At 41.3% G+C, this 10685-nt stretch overlaps 1 protein-coding gene across 1 annotated transcript; it reads left to right on the forward strand.

The window, feature by feature from the left end:
- The first annotated feature begins 3336 nt into the window (after nt 1–3336).
- ajm1 (apical junction component 1 homolog) lies at nt 3337–9658 on the forward strand. The gene has a single exon (XM_044017588.1). The coding sequence runs from the start codon at nt 3381–3383 to the stop codon at nt 6651–6653; it is 3273 nt and encodes a 1090-aa protein (XP_043873523.1). The 5' UTR covers nt 3337–3380; the 3' UTR covers nt 6654–9658.
- Nucleotides 9659–10685: the final 1027 nt, after the last annotated feature.

Below are 10685 nucleotides of genomic sequence, written 5' to 3' on the forward strand. Positions count from 1 at the left end.
ACTATGACTTTTCTGACTGATTTTGGACGAAATACTATACTATGACTTTGAAAACATGAGTGACAGTGAAAACATAGCATGAGTGACAATAAAATCGTTTGACTTAGTTCATCTGGATTGTCAGCTTTTAAGTAGGTAATTGCTTAAGGGGGTTTGTTGTGTTTTTTATTCAGGGCAAACAGTTGTTTGTAGTAGGACCATGTTTTTTTACAACAGAAACAAACTGGTTTATCTTTAACAAACCCACAGCGTTTTCTTTCAACCCAGAATCAGCACTGGGCCTTGGAGGCGACACCACAGGTTTATTCACCGGCACACTACAGTCAGAGGATGATCGAAAGCAATCTAAGCTCTGCCCACAAAAGCCAACCTACTGCAAATTAAGTTTGGATGAGTCCCAAATATGTTACAGCCTCCTTTAGACAAATTGGAATTGGCTCCAAAGGAGAGCGAACATACAAGTGCAACCAAATATCATGAATTTTATTAACAAAAATGAATTATTCAAAAACAAAGTAGACAAAGTAAACGGTTCAAAGTAAACAAAGCCCGATAACTGGACTGCTGGTAACCTCCAACCAAAAGTACTAAGTTAGGAACACTGTGAAAAAAACAGTGCCATCACTAATCAATAGAAAAATAGAATGCAGAGGCGGAGGAGAAAAAGAAAGAGCCCTCGTGCTCTTTCAGTCTCATCCTCTGCTTTAGTTCCGTTTCTTTTATTTACAACTCTGTGGGGTGGAGTGGCTCAGTGGTTAAGACCCTACCTTGTGTACCAAAGACATCATGGTCGCAAGTTCGATTCCACCCCTGGCTAATTGTACTTGATTCCTTTGTAAGTCGCTTTGGATAAAAGCGTCTGCTAAATGACATGTAATGTAATGTAATGTAACTCGGGGAAGCCTTCGGGGCCTTTGGGGTTCCTTGGGATCAGTCATTAAGGAAACATCCATTAAACAATATTATCAGTGTCAGAGTCCCGGAGCGGCCTTGATTTTGGAAGGAGGATGTTGTGTGTGTGTCCACCTGAATGAATGATGTCATCTGCAGATTCACGAGCACCATAAAAGTGTCATTGTTGCTGGTCTGACTGCTGCTAAAGCATGAATTGCTATGAGGTGGAAACACCAGAACAACTTACTGTGAACAAGTGGATTCTCACGTTATCTTGATGTCATTTATTTGGTGTTAAAGACGTTTGCAGTGGATACATGTAAAGAACACAGCTAATCAGCCGGTGGTATTAATGGCACATTTAAAAGGGTTAGCCTTTGGTGCATTGGTTACTGTTGCTACTGCATCTGGTAATGTATACTTTTGTTGATTTTTGCATAATTACCTTAATAAAAAATATTTGATTACCTAAAAGAAAATATATACAGATATTAAAAAGAAAGAAAGAAAAAAAAGAAATTCATATTAGATGCTAGTTCAATGTCATTAATCATCATTTTATACTTGTGTGTTTCCATGTGCCTGTGGATAAAATGTCCCTCAAACAGTTAAGACAGAATATTATATTATATATAATATTGTGTATACAGACTCAGTAAGAATATAAATACCACACGGTTGGTGTAGTGGTTACACTGTGTAATATAAACCTAACTTAACAAAGAAAAAGAAGATTTGGAACAGATCAATTTAACTTGATTGGTGAAAAGGTTTGAAATGTGGATTTATAATTTGGATGATTTTACAATAGTGTGGATGGAGTGTGGATTAGAGCAGAAACTGAAGTTTTCCTGGTGTTTTAGTTTTAGTGTGAACATGTCGCTGCACTCTGACAGCTGCAGCAGTCTTTTCTCAGGACACGAACAAATGTGCACATGCAGTCGGTGCAGGATTTGAGGAACATTAGCCATGTCACACCATAATCATTCTCCATCTGCTCTTCTCTGTGTGTGTGTGTGTGTGTGTGTGTGTGTGTGTGTGTGTGTGCGTGTGCGTGTGTGCGAGAGCAGATGCTCAGTCTGGGTCCTGCTGTTTTTCTCACACAGGCTGCAGCAGCTTGGCTTTTCCTTATTATGTAAACAAGTCTTTCTTATTCAGCATTTTTTCACTTCTTGGATTTTTGATTTGACAGATTTATGGATTTTTCTTTTTTTACACGGTTAGTAAAGTGTTAGTTAACATAACTAAACTTAGTGACACTGATTTATCAACAGAGTAATCGACAGATTTATCAATTATGAGAATAATTGTTAGTTGCAGGCCTAACTAATACTGTACTGTTGGATATTGCAATGAAGGTTTTCAAAAACCACAATGTAGGCACAATAACTCCACTCACTTATCTTCTACCACTTCATCCTCCACATGAGGGTTGAAAATGCACTTGTTCTTTGCGCTCCCTGATTTTTTTCTGACCATGGGCGGGGCCTTAGGAAGCTGCTTAGTGATTGGCCACTGAGTTTTGGAGTGACAGCTCAATGGACCAGAAGTCATCACAGGCTTAGAGTCACCGTCGACATCCGACAAAAACCACGGCGCAAAGAACGAGTGTGTCATTCACACATTTAAGTAAGAATCCTCTAGATACTGGTGTGAATAATGTGGGGGGGAAAGAAGTGTGACTTTTAAGCTGCACAGCACAATCACTGTGTGACTCACTTTTAAAATAACCACTGTGGGATGCTTTCATACGGATTTAGACTCATGTGTTTATAATTGGGCATATGTTTGATGCTGCTGCTATAATTGAAGACAGCATGGATTCAAAACTCATCAAAAGAGGATTTATTTATACTACAAAAAACAGAATAGTTTTGTTCCATTCCATGAATGACTTTCTAACCTTTGTAACTACATGAATAGTCTGAAGAACCTCTAAACTTGTGGGTGATTTGAGTGTAGTTGAGATTTAGGTGAAATTAGAGCTTAAACTTTTTATGTCTAAGGCTTATTTTAATAATGGACTCCTGTGTCGATACTTCATTTATCGACTAGTTTGGTCCATAAAATGTTAAGAAATGTTGATCAAAGCTTGGAATGATGATGTCCTTAGATGTCTTGTTTTGTAGCTTTACTCATTTCTTTGTCATATGGAGCAAAGAAACCAGAAAATGTTCACATTTCAGAAGCTGAAATGTCAGAGAAACAACACTCAAACCAGTTAATCGATAATCAAATCAAACGCTCCTTCAGTCTGGTCTGGTAGTTTTGCTCGGGCAGAAGGACGCAGCATACAAATAATGTTGTATCGGTTGTGTTTATGGAGACCAAGCAGATGAATATGTACATTTATTCTTCATGCACAGTTGCTAGAATAATTGTTTATTGCCCACACAAATGTAACTGACTAAATGTCCTTACTCTCTTTTCAGGCAACATCAACTTTAAAGCAACTTGATGGAGAAAACTAGAGGATTCCCTTTAAGATGACACGCACAGACCCGCCTGACCTACTGCTATCAACTGTGCATCGAGATATAAAAGTGATTCCCATTTGTTCACATTACAAGTCCCTTCAACCCTCCAAACAATGTGATTCTCTAAATTACAACACACTGGAGGACAGTAAGAGTAAAGTCAATAAGAGGCACTGCCATACCTTTGACTATAAGTCATTGGAGTACCCAAGCTCACGCCAATATTCAATGGAGTCCCCATACAGGAAAGCTGAAAGGCACGCAGCCAACCAAGATGTTGCCTGGGATTCCTTGGGCCGCCAACAGAGATATCGCTTTTCTGCTCCAGACATATTTAGCCATAGGTTGACTTCTCAACCAATGGCCACTGATATGGCAAGTGAGGTAGTCGTCCCTGAGCAAAAAAGAAGGACCAGGTCAAAAAGTGCCCCTCGGGTCCAGACCAATCTCACCCCTGTGTCTTTTGAAAGGTGCTCTTCATCAGGGAGGAAGGGAAGGGAGTACCAAAGGGCTGCAAGAGACTCTCACTGGAGACAAGAAGTATCACCGCGCAGGGAAACATCGTACGCTGCAACAAGGGCGCACAAGCACGAACTACATCCCATTAAGTTGCAACCTCAAATGGGCGACAGCAGTAGATATTCACCTCACTATGCTGCCGATACGACTGAAGATGGAGGGATGGATAAACCAGCAACTAGCCCTCATGTCAGGTGCCGGATGGACATCAAACCGGATGATGCAGCCTTACATCATTCTGGACAGAAACAGTCTACACCACAAATGGACATTCCGTGGCAGAGGCACCACAGTGCAGGGAGTAGGAGTCTGACTGTACCACGCCATTTCTCCTACTCAAGAACACCAACCCCCACTGACTCATTAGGTCCAGAGAGTAGGCAAGCTTATCAATATTCCCGCAGCATGCCAAACACTTTCTTACAATCCATGGATATCCCCTCACAAAGAATGCCTCCATCGGGTGATTACTACGGAAGGGAAAGAAGAGCTCACTCGAGTCCCAGCGTGCCAACAAAGTTCTTTTATGCAGACAACCCCGGGCGATATGTGACAACTGTTCAACCAACCTCGTACTATCACGACGAACGTTACACACCGGGACAAGCATATACTCCCAAAGTGCAATATGTGCAAGATCCAAGGACTCGAATGGTGCATGCTGTCACTACAAGACCTTATTATCCTGAGATGGAGTCCTATCCATACTCTGTGCAAACAGGCTATCCCAAAACCTACACAGCAAATGAACCAGGGCCATACATTATACAGACACCTCCAACTAGAATGTTTTATGGGGACGATCCAAGATCTTATCAAATCCAGACTGCTCCACCAAGGTTTTACTATCCCAGTGATGTGTATGCAATGCCACCCGAGCATCACGTCCCAGCGAGGGCATATTACACAGAAGGTCGAAGACATGCTCGAGTTATTCAGGCTCAAACAGATGACTGGTACGGCTCAGAAGCCTCTGGTTATTCCACTAATCCTGCCTCTTACGTATCTCAAGTCACTCCAACCAGAGTCCGGCAAGAGCCTGCGTTAGCACATTGGTACACGAACCCGTGTGTAGAACCTCAAAGAATCGGCACAGATTCCAAATCTTACTCAAGGTCCTGGGACAATATTCTCAACTATCATGGAGAGAAGGAGCAACCTCCTCCTGTGCAGCGGCGTCAGAGCTATGATGATCTTATTGACTCCAGGAAGCCTGCGGTGGACGCAGCTGACAAGCCAGAACCAGTGGTTGTCAATCTCTCCAGTTCCCCAAGACGCTATGCAGCCTTATCAATGTCTGATAACTCACTAATTGACAAAAGTCCAACAGAGACGGTAAAGAGCAGCACCAGTAAACTCTGGTTTGTCACTCCAGAGATAACAATCACCGACAATGACATTCAACCAGGGAAACTTAATAAGGCTGAAGGGCGGTCTGCCAGCTGGGATGTTCTTGACTCCAGAAATATCAAGGGTCCAGAATTGTCTCAGTGTGACTTTGAAAGCGCAACCAAAGAGAAGACACATGACAACGCCTCACTACAGCAAAGCCTAGAACAACTTGACGAGCTTCTTGCAGATCTTGTGACAGACTACAAGCCGCCTAGCAGAAGGGCCAGTGAAGACATTCTGGATCAACTCAAGAAGTTGATTGACGAAGAGGAAGCAGCGTCGCTGTCCAGAAAGAGCTCAAAGGCAGGTGCGGAGGAACCGCCACCTCTTGACAAGCAGCCAACCTCCATACGAATGAATCCAGATGCTTTTCTAGATATGGATGCAGCCAGTGACGCTATGAAGAGTGCAGATGAGTGTTCCCCAGATCAGAGCCCAGACGAGGACGATACGATGATGTGCTCCAACAACAAATGTCGGAGGACAGAGACCCTTTTCAACGCTTGCTTATATTTTAAATCCTGCCACAGCTGCTACACCTACTACTGTTCCCGTAACTGTCGCAGAGAGGACTGGGACATTCATAAAGAAAGCTGCTTGTATGGAAGAATGGGCAGCACATGTCGTCACATCATCAAGCACTGCCGGGAGACTGTCGAAGTCCACAAAGCCTTTTCACGTATAGCAAAAGTCGGCTACCTTTCTCGGGGTAGAGGAGTTCTCTTTCTTGGTTTTCCAAATCCAGCCTCATCCAGTAATTTTCTGCAGTATGGTTTGGACAGTCTACATATGTCTCCTACCTACCTATCTCTTCGGGAGCTTGATAGCTTCAGGGACAATCTGGGGGAGTACTGCAAAGAGCTGCAGCAAGCTGGTAAAGAGTACGACCCAAATGAATGCTTCATCCTGAATGTATCCATTGCTGTAGGTGAGCAACTGCCTGATGGGCCGTCGCCAAGGAACCAAGCTCCAACTGTGAGAAAATATGCAAAGGTCGCCCTGGCCTCCTTCAGCCCCGAGCGGAAAGTTCAGAAGAAAGAAAGTGACATGGAGACGCTGATCCTCACGCCACCGCCAGGAACGGCAGATATCGACAAAGAGGGAGAGGAAGGCAGGAAGGCCAGGGAAATCTGTTTCATCAACATACAGCGAGAGCTGAGAATCCGAGGGGTTTTCCTACGCCACGAATATCCACAAGTGTATCAGCAGCTCTGTGAGTTTGTGGAAAGTAACAGAAGGTTCACGCCCACAACCATCTACCCTATTGATAAAAGGACCGGTAAACAGTTTATGTGCATGATTATGGCTGCGTCCGAGCCCAGGACCTTGGACTGGGTAGGCACCCCGCATCTCCTAGATGACATTATTTAAGTGCGTCTTTTGTTGTAAATATATATATGTATAGAAATACATATATATTGTTACACATATTTATATATCAGTCCAATCAGAAACATTTGCAGATAAGTATTTTGTTATCCAAATGATATATATTCATGCCTGCTTGGTCAGTATTAGTCTTTATGAGAATAATTCCTGTCAGGTGGAGAATGAGTACATTACATTTCCGTTTATCCGCCACAAGTCGTTCATCTCCTGTAGATCCTGGTCATGTACTGTTACAACACATTTTTTTTATTGTTAACACAAACGTGTATGTTTTTCATAACTCTGCCTCGTGACAGTGACAGAGTCCGCTGGTGAAAAATGACTTATTTTTCATACACATACTTCAATGGTATACCTTTCAGAAAATGTGATTATTGTTTATTTTTTTAGTTATGTAAGAAGTACTTTCTATGCAAAGTTACATTATGACTCATATTATATTATATTATATTATATTATATTATATTATATTATATTATATTATATTATATTATATCATATTATTCTGATACATACAAACTTTTACTGGCAACGGAAATCCTCATCCTAAGTAAATAAATAAAAGTGAAAGAAAGAGATAGTCGTGCTACTGTAAACATATATAGAAACAGACATTAAGTCTTAACGTTACTTAGGTAGAAATACTATATTGAAATTTAAAAATGTTTTGTTCCATTACTGAGTCTAATGTGCTTTGGAGACTAACTTTAGTAGTTCTTTAATTCTGCAGAGCAGGACTAGGAGTGTTGCTGAAGCAAACTCCACAATGGATATTAAAGGGGTAGTTCAGTGTTTTTTTGAAGTGCTGTTGTATGGACACAGCCTGTGTTCAGGTGACCCGGGCTCTCGCTGTCACTGATAACATGACTGTCGTGCAGGGACACAAGAGAAAATGGATTTCAGCCACTTTACAGAATACTTACCAAATCAAGTCCAGACCTGCTTTGGTCTACAGTACTTTAAGAATACGTTAGCTGCTTCTTTTCTCAAGTTTCTCAGTGAGCTTTGGTGTCAGAGAATAAGCAGATTAAAAGCTGTCAAACTCAAATGACTTGGGGGCAAATGAGCATAGTCTGGTCAAGAGGGGGCGGTTCTAGAGGAAGAAAGTGGGTAACTAGAAACATATGTAGATAGAATTATGAGAGCATTTTGTGAAATGGCTAAATGTGATGAGTGACAGTGTGGATACCTCGTGCGATCGCACGTCACAAAGCCTGAACTACCTCTTTGAAATGGTGCCAGTTACCAGCCACACAGTAGGTGTCGGCGTGTACTGTTCAGTTTTAAACACTGTGAATAGTAACTTATCTACTACGAAAAGAAAACTTGGTGTAATACCAAAAAAAAACATGCAATTTCTTATAACACTGAAGTTGTATTTTTGCAATATATTTGCAAATTTAAAAAAAAAAGAAAAAAAGAAGAAGATCTGAATTAGCAGCAGGAGTTATTGTCCTTAGAACAAAATGAGCCCGATGTGGCACAGTAGCTATTATGGTACATTCAATGCTTGAAGGTGGCATTTGTTGTGTATTTGTGCTGCACTAGATTTTATTATGTGTGATTTAAACTGCCCTGCAACCTCCTTTTTGGTTTAAGCAACTCACCACCACCACCACCACCGCCGCTGCCTTGCTCAGTGGTCGCAGAAACATTGACTCAGCCACTCGTCCTCTTTGTTCTTTCTTGTTTTGATACGCAGTGCAGTTTGGGTTTTATTTCCTGACGACACGCCACTGATGATTTGAAACGGATCAAACTGACTGGTACAGCGTGTGAGTTGCATGTTGCACATGAGTATCCTTGATTTTTCCCTTTCAAGTGTGATGGACAAACGTTTGTCCATCGTGAGCTGACCCTGCTCCTCATGTAAAGTGGGAAGGATGTTAAGCCAGTGGGCCCCTGGGCACAGACTGGAAAAGCCCCCCACCCCCACCCTACCTATCCTGTACAGCAGTACAAAAATGAAGTAAATTTAAGGAATCTCAAAGATTCATGTGCTATTTGTCAGGCAACACCTGGCTAATAATAAAATAATAATACTAATAATAATGTGATTGAGGGGCCCTATTAGACCTATCACATAACCTAGCCCTAAACAGAAGTCACATAATAACCTGTGGTATTCGGCTGAGGGGCCACAATAATAGAACATATCCTGTGGTATATGATTGAGGGGCTCTATCGTGATGTGTCCCATCACATAACAATGTGTTATTTGGCTTCAGGGCCAGATGAATAACATAGTCGTGAAGATATCGTGATAGTAGCACGGAGGCTTCAGGGTCTCCCGAGTCCTTGGGCCCCAGGTAATCCATCCTTGGATATAAATATTAAAAAGGCTCAGTTTGTGGTAAATGGACATTTTTACGACACTGGACCTTTAACTAAGCTAACGGGGACGTACGAGTGATTCCAAACTGACCCCATTTAAAACAAAGACATGAAGGAGTGTTTGTCAAAAGTTGAATAAGCTGTTTCTCTGCAGTCATCGTCCATTAGATTTTCCCCCACTTTAAAACAAACTTATTCCTCATTCATTCATTCAGCTTCTCCAGAGTTTTCCAGGCAACATATAATGAAACTTGAAGCACACACACACACACACAGTATGTGTTTGGCCGTGCTGTACAGATCCAGTGGAGACGTCACTGGCTGCATGTGATTCTGTTTATTTTCTATGATCTCATTTAACCGGTGATCGTGACTTGCTCGACGAATGGACTTGTGAAAGTGAAAACTACTATGCTGTGTAAGTAGAAGCAACTGAATTTTACATAACTATTTTTATTTTAGGTTTTTTCTTTATGGTTTTTTTTTGGTCAACTGTTCAAAAGTTAAAAAGAGCTTGTGTCAAAACGGCAACAAAGACCAGACCTCACGTGTGGAGAAGAATCCTGTAATCTTGTATTTTTTTATACTTTCAACGTACGTGTCCGAGTGTGTCTATTTATAAATCATATCTAATAAATGGAATGAGAACTCTGTTCTGCTGTCTGTTCTCAGTCTGTCTTCAAGGGGATGAGGGAAGGTACTATAACAATATAATATAGTAATGTATATACAGATACAGCATATATATATTCTGTTTCCCTCATGTATACTGTGTGTGTATATATATATACATACATGGTATATATATGTATATATATATATGGTTAACTAATCATTAACTTATCATTATGGTTAAGTGTAAGCCTATAAAATACAATGTTCAAATTTAGTTTGATATGAATAAAAATAATATATCTGAATATGACTCACAGCTCACAGAAGAAGGAACAGCTCTGCAGTTTAAATGCTCATTAAGAGTTTTAAAAGAAACTTCACTTTTTGATTGTGTTTAAAAGGGTTAATATAGCAACATAACGAGTCGCTGTTACTTTTAAAACCAGGAAATAATATATCTTCACATATACCCCAACATCACAAACACAGATTGCCTTGAAAGCCTTTTTTTCAGTCTGTACAGTGAACAAAATGAGAGAACCCTGAGGAGAAACATCACATTTACAAAGAAGAGAAACAAATAAAGCACAGAAACAGAGCGTAGGGAGGTTAAAGGTCACAACAGTGAATTCAACCAGTATCGTGGTACTAACAGTAAATAAAGTGAGATTAATGATTTGTTAAAGAAGTAATAATAACCTGCTGAGCACTGCAAAGGCTGGGCAGGCCTGTCTGTCTGTCTGTGTGTCTGCCTGTCTGCAGGGACCTCAGTGGGACCTGATGGAGCCGCCAAAGATGAGATAAACTTTCCTGTCATTATTCTGGGCACTGACCTCCATCAGTCCTACATCCCTGCATGCAGCACCTTCGATTCCATTGAACCTCCCCGATGTGTGCGTGTGTGCGCGTGTGTGCATGTGTGTGTGTGTGAATGTGTGCGTGTGAATGTAGGCCAGGCAGCATCAGCAGTGGAAACAGAGCAGCCTTCATTGCTCTGGCTCAGTATCAAGCCGCTCGTCTCAGCATCTTTTGTGGCTGCTGGGAGTCTCACAGATAAGTGCAGCA

Source organism: Solea senegalensis, unplaced genomic scaffold, assembly GCF_019176455.1.
Source record: "Solea senegalensis isolate Sse05_10M unplaced genomic scaffold, IFAPA_SoseM_1 scf7180000015630, whole genome shotgun sequence".
Taxonomy (NCBI): domain Eukaryota; kingdom Metazoa; phylum Chordata; class Actinopteri; order Pleuronectiformes; family Soleidae; genus Solea; species Solea senegalensis.